This window comes from Miniopterus schreibersii, assembly GCF_964146895.1.
Source record: "Miniopterus schreibersii genome assembly, chromosome: 8".
Lineage (NCBI taxonomy): Eukaryota > Metazoa > Chordata > Mammalia > Chiroptera > Miniopteridae > Miniopterus > Miniopterus schreibersii.
Window position 1 is genome coordinate 3,962,456 of NC_138109.1, and position 18,028 is coordinate 3,980,483.

The 18,028-nt window shown below is 58.3% G+C and overlaps 1 protein-coding gene across 1 annotated transcript; it reads left to right on the forward strand.

The window, feature by feature from the left end:
• Positions 1 to 1,532: 1,532 nt before the first annotated feature.
• Positions 1,533 to 16,923, forward strand: LRRC38 (leucine rich repeat containing 38; the record flags this gene model as incomplete). Its single annotated transcript, XM_081144863.1, has 2 exons — positions 1,533 to 2,163; positions 15,145 to 16,923. 2 exons carry the CDS (start codon positions 1,533 to 1,535, stop codon positions 15,390 to 15,392), a joined length of 879 nt encoding a protein of 292 aa, XP_081000989.1. The 3' UTR covers positions 15,393 to 16,923.
• Positions 16,924 to 18,028: the final 1,105 nt, after the last annotated feature.

An 18,028-nucleotide genomic window follows, 5' to 3' on the forward strand; every position in this document is an offset into this window, starting at 1 on the left:
GACCCTGGAAGAGAGGGGACACAGACAGAAGCCTCAGGGGGTCTGGCGTGGAGGCCTGGCTTAGAAGCAGGGAAAGAGCTGCAAGACCCCAAGTGCCTCAAAGCTCCACGCCCTCTCCAGGGCTCCACCCCTCCCGGGGCTCCTCCAAACTTCATCTGTGGAGCCACTGGCTCAGGCCCAGAGGCTCAGGTTTTTGATCCACTGGCATCGAGACTCCATGTACCTTTGGACAAAGGCTGGGGCTTAGCTCTGTGGCTTTAGAGTCTGAACCTCCATCAGTGCGAGTCAGGGCCGGGGCCAAGGCCGGGTGTCCGGGGCCTGTTGCCGGACAGCTGTTCCTCGGGTTATTTTGGTCCAGCTTATCAATTCCAGGGTATTTGGACCAAAATAGCCAGCAGCTTGGTGGCTCTGTGGGGACTTCTCTAAAAAGTTCCTTAGCTAGGAGGCGGGGAGGAGGGAAATCCTGTGTCTGAAGCTAAATGAACCAGGCCCTGCTGTCCTTTCAGCCTTGCTGCCTCCCTGACCTGCTCCGTTGGGGACCAGAGCTGGGAGGTTGGTGGGGGAGGGAGGGATTGAGAGTTAAGAGGGAAGAGATGATTTTTTTGCTTGGTTTCTTGGCTCCGTGGACCTCCCCCATAGCTGGTGATACTTTACTTTTTCCCAGTTTACAGATGGGGCCCAGGGGGTCCAGAGAGGTGGGGGCGCTGGCATTGAGGCCACACCACGTGGAACCCAGGCCCCCTGACCCCAGGCCACAGCGCCTGTCCCTTGGGCCTCGTAGACCAGCAGCAGATCGGTGCCAGTTCCTGACCAGCTCGGGGCCAACATGGAAAGTGCTGACTGGCCCGGGCCTGCCTTGGGGCCACAGCAGGGGGCCTGGCAGCCACGGGCCTCCATGAGATGCGGGTGCCTGGGAGGGAGGAAGACCAGCCACCCTGGAGCTCCCTGGGGCCCGCTGGCGCCCTGCCCAACCCCATGGGCAGCCCCGGGTGCGCCCCCCCCCCCCCCCCCCGAGCCCGCCGGGATTGCCCCGGGCGCAAAGCCACGGTGACCCAGGCTGCGCTCCCTTTGGCAATGGAGATGGCACGCGGGGAGCGTGCTCTGGCACCTGGCGGGCGTCGGGGGGACCGGGCGCGCGGCCCTGGAAACCGCCGGGGTGCGGAGCTGCTCTGGGTAACCGAGCTGGGTCGCCCAGCGCTCACTACAGGTCTCCGTGCCGGGTCCCAGGAGCGAGCTGTCCGGGTGGGGCCGCGCGTGGCACCTCCGCTGGGCCACGCTCAGCGCTCCCGCCTCCCCCCTGGGACTGAACAGCCGGTTAATTTCCTGTCCTGGTACATTCTCGGCGAGGCCCTCGCCCCTCCCTCGCTCCCTCCCTCCCAGCTCTCCCCGCCGCGTCCCCTCCGCCCCGGGCTCCCCTCTCCGCCCCCGCGCGCCCGGGCGCACGCCCTCCCCGCCCCGCGCGCAGCCCCGCACCAGGGCTCCTCCCGAGAGGCGCGTCCGCGTCGCCGCGCGGCTCCCGCGGGTCCCCGGCCATGCGCCCCCGCGCCGCCCCCCGCGCCCCCGCCGCGCTGGGGCTCTGCAGCCTCCTGCTGCTGCTCGGGGCCGGGCGCGCGTGCCCCGCGGGCTGCGCCTGCACCGACCCGCACATCGTGGACTGCCGCGACCGCGGGCTGCCCAGCGTGCCCGACCCCTTCCCCCTGGACGTGCGCAAGCTGCTGGTGGCCGGCAACCGCATCCAGCGCATCCCCGAGGACTTCTTCATCTTCTACGGCGACCTGGTCTACCTGGACTTCAGGAACAACTCGCTGCGCGCGCTGGAGGAGGGCACGTTCAGCGGCTCGGCCAAGCTCGCCTTCCTGGACCTCAGCTACAACAACCTGACCCAGCTGGGCGCCGGCGCCTTCCGCTCGGCCGGCAGGCTGGTCCGGCTGAGCCTGGCCAACAACCGCCTGGCGGGCGTGCACGAGGCCGCCTTCGAGAGCCTGGAGTCGCTGCAGGTGCTGGAGCTGAACCACAACAACCTGCGCGGCCTGAGCGTGGCCGCCCTGGCCGCGCTGCCCGCGCTGCGCACCCTGCGCCTGGACGGGAACCCCTGGCTCTGCGACTGCGACTTTGCCCACCTGTTCACCTGGATCCAGGAGAACGCGTCCAAGCTGCCCAAAGGTGAGCCTGCGGCCGGGCTGGGGCAGGGAGGGAGGAAGGGGCCAGGGCGAGGTCTCCACAGCCCAGGGGCCTCGGGTGGAGCCTGGAAAAGGTTTGGGTGCTCCTGAGCCGCGGCCCTGGAGGAGTTGCTCCCCGGTGTAACCCCCGCACGTCCCCAGCGGGAACTTTTTCTGGGACTCTGCTGGGGAAAGGGGGCGGGGAGGGACACATCTGGATGTTCCAGAGTTTCTGGGCCCTGACGTTGTCCCCCTTGCCCCCTGTGCCCCCCGTTTCTCCAAAGACTCGCTTCCCAAAGTTAGGGGTCTGCCATTCCTCCGGCACCCATGACCGAAATCGTCTCATGGGCCTCTGGGTCCGTAGTGCCGGTGGGTGTGGGTTGCCTAACAGCCCCTTCTGTGGAATTCACCCTCCTGTATAGGAAACAGCTGAGCGCCATTCTCGCTACCCCTCCAGCCAGGACTAAGACCTCTCCAGCAGCCCCCAGGGCGGAGCAGGTGTCAGTTTCTCAGCTCCCAGCTTGCTCTTCTGTCTAAAGGGGGTGGGGACATTCCTGGGAGGAATGATGGCAGCTCCCTGAGAGCCAGAGACCCAGAAAAGATTTGTAGTCCCATGGTTTTTCAGCCCAGGTGTGAAACTGCTGAACAAAAATGTGGGCTGGTCCCTTAGCTTTCCTGGTGCACTTTTCCGCTGGTGACAGGGACATGCCACCCGCCTGCAGACAGGAATAAAGGGGCACAGCAGGTAAGGGGCCCCCATGACGGCCAGCGGGAAGGAAGCAGAGGCAGAGCTGGGAAGGAAGGGACCTCAGCATCCGCAGGGATGAGCCCCGGACTGGGAGCAGGCGAGTGTCCTTACCCTCAGGGGCCCCAGCCTTCCACCAGGGAGCATGTGAGCATGGGACCCAGCGGTGGCCTCCAGAGCCTGACGCCACCCCCACCTTGTCCCCAAGGCTCTGGCAGAACGGGAACCAGAGCTATGTGGCACACGTTGTAAAAGGTGAACCAGATGCAGATTTAGCTTCCGCAAATCCTTTATTCCATATACCAAGAATTCAGGATGCTGCTCATCGAGGCCCTGAATTCCTGTGCTCAGTCATTCATCCCATCCTTGACTAGGCACAAACCCCAGGCGGGGCTGGTCACTCAGCAGACGCAGGCCCCTGAGCTGGCACTGGAAGCCCAGGCGGGCTCTCTCATAAAGTCCTAAAAGGTACAGAGTCCCCGGCTTTAAACTTGGCCTTCATTCACCACCAGGCGCCCCAACCTTCCCCACCAGCAGCGGTCCTGAAGTCAGAAAGGCCTCGGTTCTGACTGCCCCTGCCTCTGCCTCTCGGTGCAGGTGGTCACCCCTGTTGTTAATTGAGCTGTTAACTGAGCTGATATAATTGGCTCTCATGGTCATTCATACGAGGGCTGGATATTACGGGGTCAGGATCGGTGGGTTTTGGCATCAGTACTGCGTGGATGGCTGTGACCTTGAACAGGCCGCCCATCCTGTCCTGCCTCTGTGTTCTCCAAAGTACTGTGGTTGACCTCTGAGGTCTCTGCAGGAACCTTGATTTGGAATCTGAAGACATAGGCTTGAGTCCTGCCTTAGAAACACTTAACTGAGGCACTGGACCAGGGCAAGCTCCAGGGCTTTCAAGGCAGGTGTCCTGCCTGCCCCAGGGCAGAGAATTCAAAGAAAGGAGCAAAGGGGACACTGTACTCATCCGCTCCCCCTCACCCCCCATGAAGCCACAGGAGAAAGGCCCCGAGTTTGAGAAATGGTAGCTGGCAAGCAAGGAACACTCTCTGTGCTTCAGAGGTAGGTGGGCATGTTTCCAGGGGACACTACCGACACCACACCAAACCCCAACATTAACCCTAGCCCTAACACTAACCCTAAACTTAGCCCTAGATGTAGCCCTACACCTAACCCTAACCCTAACCCTAACCCTAACCCTAACCCTAGCCCTACCCCTAGCCCTAGCCCTAGCACAAACCATAGCCCTAACCTTAACCCTAGCCCTAACCCTAACCTTAACCCTAACCTTAACCCTAGCCCTAACCCTAGCCCTACCCCTAACCCTACCCCTAGCCCTACCCCTAGCCCTACCCCTAGCCCTAACACTAACCTTAACCCTAACCTTAACCCTAACCTTAACCCTAACCTTAAACCTAACCTTAACCCTAGCCCTAACCCTACCCCTAGCCCTAGCCCTAACCCTACCCCTAGCCCTAGCCCTAACCCTACCCCTAGCCCTAGCCCTAGCCCTACCCCTAGCCCTAGCCCTAGCCCTAGCCCTAGCCCTAGCCCTAGCCCTGAGTGCATCTCATGAAGGACACATGCAGGTCCCCGGGGGTGGGAGGCTGAATAGCTGAGACACCCCTTTCACTTCCCTTTCTGGCCACAGCCACATGTGGCCCACGGTAGCAGGGAAATGAGGGGATGGAATTCTCATGCCCAGTGACCTCGGCACATGCAACTGTGGGGAGGGAAGGCGGAGAGGAGGGGGCAAAATTCGGCAGGTCCCCAAGTCCGCCCTGGATCTGCCAACCCTGGCCCCCTGCCAGAGACAGCCTCCCAGAGGCTCATTGGGTGCCTGCAGCCGTTCGGGCTGGGCCCCTGGGGCTGACCCTGTGCCGGGGCCTCCCCAGGAGGACTGTCACTGCAGGCAGGGCGCCCACTGGCTACACCACTAACCTGCCTGCCGCCGGCCCCACACCTCTCTGGGGGTCCCTGCCCCCATCTCCTAGTACCTCCACTCTCCTTTTCTGATGTCAGACACTTTGAGGGCCTGGTTTTGTCTAAAGAGTGGGGACTTATTGTCACACTGACCAGATAAACAGTAGTTCAGCCACAGAGACAAAAGCTGACACTTGCCTGGAGGTCACACGGGGTCCTTTCTCTCGGGGGACTCCACGGTGACCCTATTTCTTTATATTTAAACCGAAAGCAGTTTTATTTTCCCCGAGTATAAAATAACAGGGTCCGTGTAGACTTGGAAACTGTAGAAAAGTATCATATTGTGAAAACTCCCCAGAGTCCCACCACTATTAAAGGTTGTTGGTATTTAATTTGACTTTATTCTTATGCACATACATAGATATATTTTTAAACAAACTGATGCTATATTACACATTCTGTTACTGATTTTGTGTCTCTGGCTGAGCTGTGAGTTTCCTGGCTTTGCGGTCCTTTGGAAATGTAACTCTTCATGGCCATGGAACAGGCCATTTAGTCACCAAACGGTCTCCTGTTGTTCGAATTGTGGGTTGTTGCCTTTTTTTTGTTTGTCTACAGACAGTGCCGGGCTGAGCATCCTCAGACATGCAGAGTTTATGGGAACCTCTGGTAGTTTCTTTGGGGTGGGTTTGTGGAGGTCGGAACGCGGGGTGAAAGCCTATGTTTATTTTAAACCTCTGGACACATTGTTGCCAGTTGCGCCCCAGACAGGGGGCGCCGCTGGCAAATAGAGGGTGCCCGTGTCCCCGCCTTCCCCCGTCGTGTGCTGTATTCTTTTTAAACACCTGGTTGGCAGGACAGTGACGTCTCCTCGTTGCTTTCATGTGCGTTGCGTGTTTGATCTCGAGCCCAGTGGATGTTCTGTGTTTATACACCTAAGAGGCATGTTCCTGGCAGGGGCTGGCGGAGGGCTCACTCCTGCCCGTGACAGGTCAGTACGTGTCCTGCGTGCCACAGGCCGCTGCATGTTTAATTTGCCTCTTAATGAGAGCTGAGTGCCCAGGTGTCACCTTTCTCACAATTCCCCACGTCCGGGGCGAGGTGTCAGCTTTTATGGGCGCCACAGCCTGGAGTTCTGCCCTGTCCTGTTTGCTCCCTGGAGAGCCTGCTTCCAGGGCCCTGCTCTTCTGTCCCAAACACCGGCTCTTTCTGAAAATGTCACATTCATCATGTCGCTCTGTCGCTTCACTCAAAGGGTGACCTTGTTGCTGGGCAACAGGGGACGGTGGACCTACCTTCCTGCCCATCCAGGACAGCCCTGGGCACGCGGTTGGGGACTTGCTGTGGGGAGGCCAAGGCCACTGTTAGCTGGGTGACCCGGGCACCCAGGAGTTAAGCCTGTTCAGCCAAGTTGCCGTCCAATGCTCGCTGTCCTGGCATCTCGTGGTTTCCAATGTAGTTTGGAATGAGAGGCTTGGGAGGCCCTGTCACCTTCGGGCTGGCTGTGTGTTGACGGGCCCCTGACATCACCAAATGCTCACCGAGGGGCAGAATCACCCGGGTTGAGAGCCACTGCTCTGAAGGGCTGTTGAGAAAGAATTAAACGTGATAATGGTGAAGTGCTCACAGTTCCTGATAAACCGCAGGAACTTCCATCAGTAGTGCTTCCTGTAGAATGTGTAATCGTGACTGACAGTGTCATCGGAGGGGACCCACAGGCACACGCCCCTTCTCACCCCCAGGACGCTCGCGTTGCTTCTTCCAGATGACCGGGGAGCTGTCATGAGAGGTTAACTTGGGACTCTGAGTGCCCAGGAGGGCGGGTCCGGGGAAGGGGCAGCCGCAGTGGGTGTCTCTGAGCCCCAGAGGCAGCGTGGAGCCTTGACCACAATCTGGGCAGGTGCCAGACTCACAGGCCGGTCTCAGATTTCCTCACGCTGGCTGTGCCAGAGAGTCTCTCTGACCAGATCACCTATAATAATTAGACACAGGCTGGTATCCCTGTCGCTCAGCCCAGGGCCCAACTTGTAGCAAACGTCTGTTGTTGATATTTGAGGTAGTAGCAGAATGGCGGCGGTTGGCATCATGGGGCAGGTGGTGGACATGGGGAGATGATGGGCATGGGGGAGGTGGTATCATGGTGGAGACAGATGGTGGGCATGGGGGAGATGGTGGAGATGGTGGACTTGGGGGAGATGGTGGACATGGAGGTGGTGGATATGGGGGCGATGGGGGACATCATGGTGGGCATGGGGGAGATGGGGGCGATGGGGGACATCATGGTGGGCATGGGGGAGATGGGGGAGGTAGTGGACATCACGGTGGCCATGGGGAAAGTGGACATCATGGTGGAGATAGATGGTAGACACAGGGAGGTGATGGGAGTAGCGGTGGCAGTGATGGCCGGAGTTGCCGGCAGTGATGGTGGTGGTGGTGATCGTGGAAAACACATGATGCCACCCAGAGAATAAAACTCTGAGCCCTCAGTGGTCATCCCTGCTCACTTCCTGCAGCGGGGGACAGGTTGGGAGACCGCACTGCAGGTCAGCTGGTTTTCCACGCTGGTGCAGGTGACTGACGTCGCTGTCCTGAGGTCGGGGGTGGGCCCTGGGCTTGGGTCTTGGACAGCAGACACAGGTCACAGTCCCGGTGCAGGACCACTCTGGGCTCCCTTCTGCAGACCCGCTCGGTGGGGCCAGGGCCAGGCAGGAGCCCTTGGCCCGCAGCTGCTGGGACGTCTCTGGTAGAAATCAGCTGGTGACCTAATCAGGACAAGTGTCCGCCGGCTGAGGCAGGGAGGACACGTGGAATTTCCCCCGCGCGGCAGGCGATGTTTAATGAGAGTGATGGTGGGGGACAAAGGTCAGCACTATCGGAAATTAGAGCTGGTGTTGCCCAGCGCCCGCCCCAGGGGCAGGAGCATGCCCCGCACGCCCCGCACGCCCGCTGTGCGGCCTCCCTCTGCAGCACGGGCCATGGTGCCCGCAGCGTCTCCAGGTGCTCATAGTCCCCTGAGAACCCGGTGCCCGGAAAGAGCACTGAACAGGGAGTCAGGAGACCTGGGCTCCATCCAGACTCTCCGTGACCTTAGACAGGCTGCCTAACCTCTCTGGGCCTCTCGTCTGTAAACCGTGGGGGAGTGGTGGCAGGGAGGGGAACTGACGTGTCGCAGGTGGCCTGAGATCTGTGATGCTCTGAAGTCAGGAGGCCCTGCTGAAAGTCTCCCTGTGTGCGCGGGAGGTCAGGGGCTGCTCTCTTTCCTGGTCCTTTGGGTTTGGGGTTCGGGAGGCGAGTGGGGAGGGCCTGGCATGTGCTCCCTCGGCCCAGGCTGAGCCCTCTCCCTCCAGTGGGCAGGAGAGAGGAGTGGTGGCTGTGGGGAGCTCTGGCCGCGAGGGGTGGGACCAATGCCCCATGGTCCCTGGAGAAACTTTGTGCTGGTCCTTCCTCCGGGGCGTGGGAGGGGGAGCCCCCATTGCATGGAGGTGTAGCTCCAGCAGTGAATTGGTGAAGGTCAGCCACTCTGTCCCCAACATTCCTCGTTACCAGGGCCTTCTCAGCCCTTGGGAAGGCGTGGAAGCCCTTAGGTCTTGGGGCAGACCGTTCGCAGAAGAATAACCCTCACGGCCAGTGAGCGGAGCAGACAGCGTTAGGCCCGCGGTCACCGGGGAGATGCGCATGTGTCAGCAACACGCCGGTTCACAGCCGAGGAGGCGGACAAGTGACAGGCAGCCATTGCCGGCGTGCGTGCAGGGCCTCTCCCAACTCCTTCAACTTGCAGGAATGCGTCTTGGGAAATAATGAGGAATGTAGGCGCTCCTCGCGGCTCCGCTTCTAGTAAGAGAAATACTGGCAGCGTCCCGGGGCTGGGTAAGTCCCGGCCCGTCTGCGCGGTCGGCACCTGTGGGCACTGCGGCTGCCGTGTGGGCCTTGCTTGGGTTGGAGGGGAAGATGTTCCTGGCGTGTTTAGCCAACAGGGTGTGGACTGTATTTGTACTTGGGGGACTTGTGTACACGCCCACACAGAAACATCTAGAATGGTATATGCATTAGACATGCACTTGTGAGCCCTTCTATCGTTTTTATTTCTGTCGTTTTCATGTGTACACAGGCTTTGTATAATGCGGTGGGGCAAAAGCAGGCTTCCAGTTGCTTGGGTAGAAAATATTAAAATAAATAATAATTTAAAAATAAACTGTGTTTCCCATACTCACGGCTGTAAACCTACTTTTGCCCACCCCTATAGTGAGTGAATTAGGAAAAAAATATATATATTTTAATATATTTTTAATGACAAAAAGTGCTTAGGAGAGCCTGTCGTTGGTCTGGGTGAGGCAGCTCCCCAGAGGCCAGATCGGGGGAAAGGCCCCGAGAGATCCCCTGGCCGCAGGCCTGTGTGCTGACAAGGGATGAAAGATTCATCTCATCTCAACCTTCCACTGTGTTCTTGTCTATTTTGGGAGAGCGGCAGCTCTTCACTCTCTCCAGCTCAGGTGTCAGCAGCTGGGGGGAAGTCATCGGCCCAGGGGACAGAGCCCGAGCCACCCTGCACAAGGAGGGGGGCCCGTCTCTCCTGAGTGTGCCCTGGCGGAGATGGAACTCAGCTTCCCTCAGTGCCTGCTCCCTGACTTTTCTCCGAGGAAAGGAGGCCCCGAGTCCTTCCCACTGTCTCAGGACCCCGGAGCCTGAGACACACGTGGTTTGGTGGGACAGCTGGCGGAGCAAAGCCATGTGTGTCCCTGGGACAGGGACTGACAAGACAGGTGTGCGGCCCACCCTTGAACTCCGTTTCCCTACCACCCGTTGGTTGGGCCTCTTGAGTATGAACAGTGGCGGCCGGCTCTGGCTAATGTGAGCGAGGAAGGGGCTCACTACAGGGACATCGGGTCACTTAAATTGAAGAGATGGCTGGGGACAGGCTTGGAGAAGAGTGAAGCAGCTCTGGAGTAGTCTAGAGAGCAGAGAGCGAGGGATGGTTTCTTGGGGCCGAGCTGTGGGGCTGCGTGGGCCCCCGGCCATCTTTCTGGTCAGTCCACTCAAGGCTCAGTGTACCCGGCACAGAGGGACTCTGGGACAGTGTGGGTCATGTGCTGACCCCTGGCCAGGGAAGGGCTGTGCATTTTTAAGAAAGTGGCACAAAGACATACCTCAGGGGTGAGAGGTGATTACGCAAAATGAAATCTGGGAGAAGCCTCCAGATAAGGAGGGGGGAAGGGGGAAGGGGGGAGCCAAAGTTGAACAAGTCACACCCAAGATACCCGAGATACCCCATAGCAGGTGGAACTGCATCCGCCAGAGAGACGTGTCCCCATCCTAACCCCTGGAACCCATGAGTGTGACTTTATCTGGAAGAAGAGATTTTGCACATATAATTAAGGATCTTGAGATTGGGTTTAGGTGGGCCCTAAGCCCAGTGACAGGTGTCCTTAGAGGAAGGGGCACTGACAGACAAGACAGAGGGAAATCTGAACAACGGAGGCAGAGATTAGAAATGCTGCCGGAAACCAAAGACCTGGAGCCGAGAAGAGCCCGCGAGCATTTTCAAGGCAGGAGGGGCGGGAAAGACTAACAGCACCGGCTGTGGGGTCAGACTGCCCGGCTCCAGATCCCGGCCCCACCGGTGCTTAGCCGGACAGCTGCAAGCATGTAACATAACTGTTCCATTTCTTTCTTTCTTTTTTTTTTAATTTGAGGGCCTTGCTTTTTTTTTTTTTTAAGATTTTATTTTTATTTTTAGAGAGAGAAAGGGAGATACATCGATGTGATAGCGAAACATCGATCAGCTGCCTCCTACACACTCCCTACTGGGCATCGAGTCTGAAACCTGGGCGTGTGCCCTGACCAGGAATCGAACCGGCGACCTTTCAGTGCACAGGACGATGCCCCACCCACTGAGCCACACTGGCCAGGGCACTGTTCCATTTTTTAACCTGTCCACCGGGGTCACCGTTGTCCTGTTTTAGGCCTTGTGAGTCATATCATCTCTGGCAATTACTCAAACCTGCGTGTAGCGCAGAAGCGGCGCTAGGTAAGGTGTAAGCCCACGGCCTGGGCCCGGTGTGTTCCAATCGGACGTGAGTGACATAAATCCGAGGGAGGGGGCGGGCAGGGGGCTGGGTGGGCCCTGGCACTGTAGTCTGTGCCCCTCTGGTTTTGAGAAATTAGGAAGCAAGCCAGGCAGGGGTTCCAGGTGAAATGGAGATTACAGGCCAGCAGCCATTTGTCCTTCGAAAGATGAGGCAAGTTTTTCTTAAATTCCAATGTATTTATCCCTGTTTAATGTTATCCTGCCTTCATAGCTTTAATGGTGCACAAATGTGCTCTTACATAAAATAACGATGCGTGTGTATGTCTCTTACATGTCCTAACTGGGCAGGGTGATAAACTGCAGCCCTGTGTCCGTCTCCACTATTTCTTATTTTTAACCGCTACGTAAAATTCAGAAGCCTGAAGACCACAGCTCCAGACTCTAGCTGGGCTCCGAGAGACCGTCGTCACGGGTGAATGGGCTTCTCCTCAACTCCTGTCCCTGCCTTTCACTCCCGGCTGCTTTGGTGACAGGGGACAGGCTCGCTGCCCCAGGGCCTGGCAAACTCAATGTTTGCGTTGGGGCCAGCCGGGTGACACGAACGAGTGAGCAGGCTCAGGGCATGTGTCCTGTCTGGTTACGACAGCCTGACAGTTGTCTCCGTGTGACAACATGGCCCAGTCTCCTGGTTTAAACGTTTTTTAGATTCGTAAAAGACCACCGCCCTTGCGATGACAGACAGAAGCATCCTGCAGCCTGAGAGTGGCTCCTGGCTGCCGCTTTTTAGTCTCTTAATCCAAATCCCAGTTGCGGGCAATGATCCCCAGCCGCCCACGCGAGGCTGTTGCCCACGGCCGAGTTTCAGAGCGTCCAGGAGCCCTTCCTTGCCTGATGAGGGTGGCCAGAGGCTCTGCTGGCAGCCTGAGCTTTCCAGGGTCTGCCCAGGTCAGGGCCTGGGCACAGGAGGGTTTCTGGAGAGCTCCAGGGGGTCCTTCTAAAACACACTCTGGACCTAGCCAGTTGGGCTGCGGGCCGAAGGGTCCCCGGCTCTATTCCGGCCAAGGGTATGTACCCCGGTTGCGGGCTCGATCCCCGGCCCTGGTGTTTGGGGCACGTGCAGGAGGCAGCCAATCGATGTGTCTCTCTCACATCGATCTCTCACATCGATGTTTCTCTCTCTCTCTCTCCTTCCACTCTCTCTAAAAAGTAATGGAAAATACCCTCGGGTGAAGATAAATAAAAAAATAAGTAAGTAAATAAATAAAAATAAAACCCACTGCCTGGAGGGGCCTTGTTCTGAGGCACCGGGTGAGGCTTGGGTCTCCCCGCCTCGCCCTGCTCCCAAGACTGGGTGGGATGGTGTGGTGTCTGGGGTCGGTCTCGGACAGGTCATTTGATGGCTCAGTTTGGTCATCTGTAAAAGGAGGGTAATTACAGCGGGCCCCCCGCTGGATGGGCATGAGGATTAACTAGGCCAGTGCGTGTAGAGCCCCAAGAGCGGCGGCCGGCACACGGAGGCCACGGAAGGCTTGGATTCTGTGCGCTGATCTTAACTCGGACCCAGAGGAGATGGAGGTTGGAGAGCGACCTCCCCCCTGCCATGCCCACCCCTGGTCTAAAGTAAGACCCTACAGGAGAGGAGAGGGCACCCCAGAGTCAGGTCACCCCGCTCCTGAGTCTGCAGCCGGCCTTGAGCGTGTCTTTGGGGCGCCCTGGCAGCGATGTGCGGCCCCTCTGCAGGCCCCGCTGACTCCCCTCCTTTCCCGGCCCTTGGTAGGCGGTGGAACCCGTCAGGCCGGTGTATGTCATCGTGGAAGCGCCATCGAGCGTGTTCCAGAGTCTCCCACCTGGGGTGGGCTCGTGAGCAGCATTTTCCAGACAAGCCTGTCTCTTCTAGCCACAGAGAAACGGGAGGTGACATTTCCTAAAAGCGTCACTTTGTTAAAATGCCAAACCTAATCTCAAGGCACAAAGAACCTTGTCGAAATCAGGACTGACCAGAGGAGTCGGGCGGGCTCTGTAGCTGGTGTTTTGTTGGGGTTGTTTTCCAGTTAATACAGCTCCTTGCTTGAAGGAGGACTTTCCCAGCGTTTCTCTAGGTGACAATGACCTCTTACGGCTTCGGAGACAGCAAATATGACCCTGGCTTTGGAAACCGCCTGTGCTTCCGGCCGCTTGTTGGTGTCCACATTGTTTATTTGCATAACATCTTTGGCTGGGGGTGGGGTGGGTGTTAAGAGGAGGCAGGTCAAGCCCCAGCTGGGTGGCTCCGATGGTTAGAGCATCTTCCCAGGACACCAAGGTTGTGGGTTCAATCCCCGGTCAGGGCACATACAAGAATCAGTCAATGATGCAGAAATAAGTGGAACAACAAATCAATGTTTCTCTCACTCGCTCTCTCTCCCTTCTTCTGTCTCTCTAAAAAAAATCAATTAAAAAATATATGCCTTTAAAAAAAAAAAAAAGAGGCAGGTCAATTGATTTTCCCACTTTTCCATTAAAGAAAACAGTGTCTACAAGGAAATCCCAATATAACGCCGCCCTAAAGCTCTCCTGTTCTGTCCAGATGCCTGTGGCTCAGCGGTCGAGCGTTGTCTCATGTACTAAGAGGTCACCGTTTCGATTCCCGGGCAGGGCACATGGCAGGGTTGTGGGCTCGACCCCCAGTAGGGGGCGTGCAGGAGGCAGCCGATCAGTGTTTCTCTCTCATCGATATTTCTATCTCTCCCTTTCCCTCTCTCTCTAAAAAATAATCAATTAAAAAAAGCATATTTTCGCCCTGCTGGGCGTGGCTCAGTGGTTGAGCGTCAACCTAGGATCCAGGCGTTCGGGGTTCGATTCCCGGTCAGGGCACGTGCCCCGGTTGTGGGCTCGATCAATGACTCATCATTGATGTTTCTGTCTCTCTCTCCCCCTCTCCTTTCCTCTCTCTGAAATCAATAAAGATATATTTTTTTTAAAAATTGAATTAAAAAAAAAAAGGCATATTTTCAAAATAAAATAAGTTTTAAAAAAATGAAATTCTCAAAAGAAGCAAACAGAAGTTTGGCTTCTTCAAGAAAAAGAAACAGTAAAAAAAAAAAACTGTAGCCAAGTGGAAGCTGGAGGAGCCTGCAGAGCGCCGGTCCCGCTGGGTCCTTGGGTGTGGAAGGCGGGCGCCGGCTCTGGGGCAGGAGGGACCCGTGAGTCTGGTTGCTCGGCGGTGGTGCCCGCGGGGAGGAGAGCATCGTGGGCTGGCTGTCCCCACGTAAAAGATGGTCCAGGACAGAAGAAAGGAGGAAACCCAGCCATTCCTCCTCCCTCTTCTGTGTCTGAGCCGAAGAAGGAAATCCATGTAAATAAAGGCCCAAAGGGTCGTGGCAGGTTTGCTGTGCCGTTGGCAGGGCTGCTCTTTGCAGCACAGAAACCGGCCGGTTGGCATCGTGTACTGTGTGCAAAAGTCACCTCGACTTTCAGGTAACGCTGGTGACGGGTGAGGGTCAGCTTTCGAAACCGGGAAGCACTGGAGAAGAGCATGGAAGGGTTTCCTGAGAGCCGAAAGGAAGCCGGAGGTGAGCAGAGCTCGCCGGCAGGTGTGCTTTATGTCTAAATGGTGCTCTCACACCCCTGAGAAGCTGGGTCACTAGAGGAAAGCTGGACAAGCCCTCCGAGCTCCCAGTTTCTTGTCCGTAGTTGGCGTAATAATGGTACCCGCCTCAGGAGGTGGTTGTGTGAGTTTAGAGTTAATAGGCGTGTGGCACTCAAAACGGTGTCTGCATTTCGTAAGAAACAGAAGATGTGAGTTCTTTATGCATTTTAATGTCCTGCGTATTTTTTTTTTAAATCTCCGAAGCCTGTAAAATCACGGCAGCCACTCAACTTTGTATATAGTTCGTATTGTGTATCAGCCGGGCTATGTAGATTATGCTTGGTAACAAACACTGACACAGCCCCCGTCCGACGGCATCTGCCCCTCCCGGAGGCCGGGCATTGCCGGGCCTGGGTTAGGGCCTCTAGAGGTCCTAAACCCTAAAGAGATCAAGCTCCCTTTCCATCGCCCTCCCGAGGGATTGGGAATCAGAAGAGAGCCAGGCCCGGGCGCAGGTCAAGGAAACCCAGTGCATTCCGGTGTCTCCCATCGTGGTCACCCTGAGGCTTTTAGAAAAGCTCCGGTTCCGCCCCAGTCACCTTCTCCCCCGCTTGTTTCCGAGGGGCCGCCCCCGCTCTGCGCGCTGTGAACCCCCCCTCGCCCGCTCTCAGGCGGCCCCTGCTGCGGCCTAAACCTCTCTCGCTCTGCCCGCCTCCTCCAGGCCTCGAGGGGATCCAGTGCTCGCTGCCCCCGGAGAACAGGCGGGTGTCCCTGCGCCAGCTGTCGGAGGCCAGCTTCAGCGAGTGCAAGTTCAGCCTCTCGCTCGCCGACGTGTTCATCATCGTCTTCTCGGGCGTGGCCGTGTCCATCGCCGCCATCATCTCCAGCTTCTTCCTGGCCACCGTGGTGCAGTGTTTCCAGAGGTGCACCCCCAACAAGGACGCCGAGGAAGACGAGGAGGACGACTGAGCCGCCCCTCCCGCTCCCCGCTTTCCAGAACCCAGGCTGGCGCTGACCCCCCCCCCCAGGACAGAGGGAAGTGCCCAACCCGACCACGGTCCGTGCCCTGAGCCCGGGAGCGGCCCCCGCTCCGTGCCTCGCACACCGGGCGCACCCGGTGGGACCTCCCGTCTCCGAGGATACAGCCTGCCGAGCGCGGAGCTCAGGAAGGCTTCCTGGAGGAGGGGCTGCCTCCCAGCTTGAGGTGTGCGCGTGGGGAGATGACCGAGTCAGCGGGCTTCGTGGCTGCCGGCTGCACACCGGCCTAGGGGATGGGAGACTCGCAGCTCTCGCCCACCACAGTGGTTTTGCGACACCCGCGTCTCTGACCCGCCCGGGGAGACCGCGCCACCCCTCCTTCCTCCCAAGAGGCGGCAGCTCAGGCAGTGGGCTGGGGGTTCAGGTCCCTCTGCCACGTTTGGCTAACATGGCACCGCGGAGAAAGCCAGGAACTGGCCGACGGGAGTTTGTCGTTCCGTTTTGGTGAGCTCGTTGGGAAAACCTTTTGTGGACAGAACTCAAACCCTAACCTTACCTTAAAGGCAGCAACCCAGAGAGGAAGGACAGTCGCGGTGGCCTCTGCTCGGAGCTGCTCCTCCCTCTGCAGTCGTTCCCCTTCCTCATGCCTGCCCCGAGCCCCTCCTCGGCCAGGTGACACCTCGCCGTCCCCTGTGCTGGCACCGTTTCAGACTCTCCAGCTCCAGAACTTGCACCAGAACCTTCCTGGAGGCCAGGCGCCCAGAGAGGAGGAGGCATCAGATCCACAAAATGGTAAAATAGCCAAACAGACGCACTGGGACTTGGCCCCTGAAAACCCCCGTCGGTGGCCTTAGGGCGCACGTGTGACGTGTTTTTGGAGGAGAGGCTGTGACAGGCAGTGTCTCCCAGGATGTGGAACGCAGGACTTTGGTTCAGAGACAACATGAAACGCAATGTCCTGGGCCCGGAGGTTGACGCAGGTCGACGCGTGCCCGCAGGAGGGGCCTTGCTGGGGACTGGCGCCTGGACGAGGGGCTCACGAGGCGCTCGGGGAACGTCTCGGGGTGTCACGTCTGCATTGTTCCTCCCGGTACACTCCTTACACGTCTCCCTCCATGGCTCCTTGCCATCTTCGCTTTCCACAAAGCGTTACTGAGTGTTGGCTAAGCGGCAGGCATTGAACAAACCCTCTGGGCGGTAAGCTCCAGGGGTCAGGGCCAGTGGGCCACCGTCGCTAAATACCAGCCCTGACCGGGCCCGGCAGACAGGGGCCCTTCGCAGCACTCACTCGTCACGACCCTTCGCTGTCGCATGAACAGAGCACATACTTGTCCCCATCAGAAGAGGGCCACACCTGTGGCCTCCCCGCCTTAAGGAAGGACGTGCGGGGGAGTGAGGAGTGACGCAGGGTCCCAGCTGGGGCCCACGCCCGCCCGCTGCAGGTCACCCACCCCCGCCGAGATGGCTCTGACGGGGCAGATGGGCGTAGTATTGCTGGAGTATTAAAACAGCAGAGTCATGAAACATCCGAGCAGATACCAGAGTGTTCACTTTCGGAGGACTCGGGGGTAGCGGAGCTGGGCATGTGCCCACCTGGCTGGCCCTTAGGCTGCGTGATGTTCCGCGAGCGGCCCTGCCCCCGTTCCTGTCCCCCACACTCACGCCCTTCAGCCCCTCGGCGCTCCTCCGGTTCCCCACGCAGGGCCCTCGACCTGCTGTGCCCTCCGCCTGGAACGCTCTTCCCCTGGGTCTCTGCTTCCCTTGGTCATTCAGGTCTTAGCTCAAAGGCCACCTCCTCAGAGAGGTCTGTCCTGCCCATCCCAGCTAAAGAGACCCTCACCTGTCACCCTCTAATGCGCCGTCGCCCTGTCCCACTCTCTTCGCAGCGCTTGGCTGTGGGGGCTTCCGGGGTGTTGGCTTGTGTGCATTTCCCCCTCCGTAGATTGCAGACTGTGAGAGGAGGCCCATGCTTGTCTTGTTTGTCCTGTAAACCCAGGGCCTCGACCTGCGGTGGGCTGGGCAGGAGCCTGATAAATATTGTGAAGTGGATGAATGAGGGAGGTGGATGGATGGACGGATGGATGGACAGATGGATGGATGGATGGGTGGATGGATGGATGGATGGTGGGTGGGTGGGAGATGAGTAGGTGAGAGGGTAGGTTCATGGATGGCAGGTGGGTGGGTGGGTGGGTGGATGGATGGTGGGTGGGTAGTGAGTAGGTGAGTGGGTAGGTTCATGATGGCAGGTGGGTGGATGAATGGGTGGGTAGGTGAGTGGGTGGATGGGTGGATGGGTGGATGGAAAATTTCTACCCTTTCCAAGGACTTGAAAGCCACACGTAAAGTGAGAATACAGCCAAGGAAGGATTTGCAAGATACGCCAAGCACATTCATGGAAAATGCCTCTTCACCTTGCAGGGGGCACAGCTCTGAGCCCAGGGCTGCAGCGACGTCGGGGACCACTTGTGGTGTTTCCTCCTCGGCAGTTGCCCATCTATGCTGTAGCTCGGCCCCAGTGTGGGCCGCTCACTACGGATGCAAGCCCCGGGCTTCGCAGCTTGTTTCCTCTGAGAGCTGGGAGAGCAAGCCCCCCTCCGATCTCTGTCCCGTTAGGCAGCAGCTGCAGC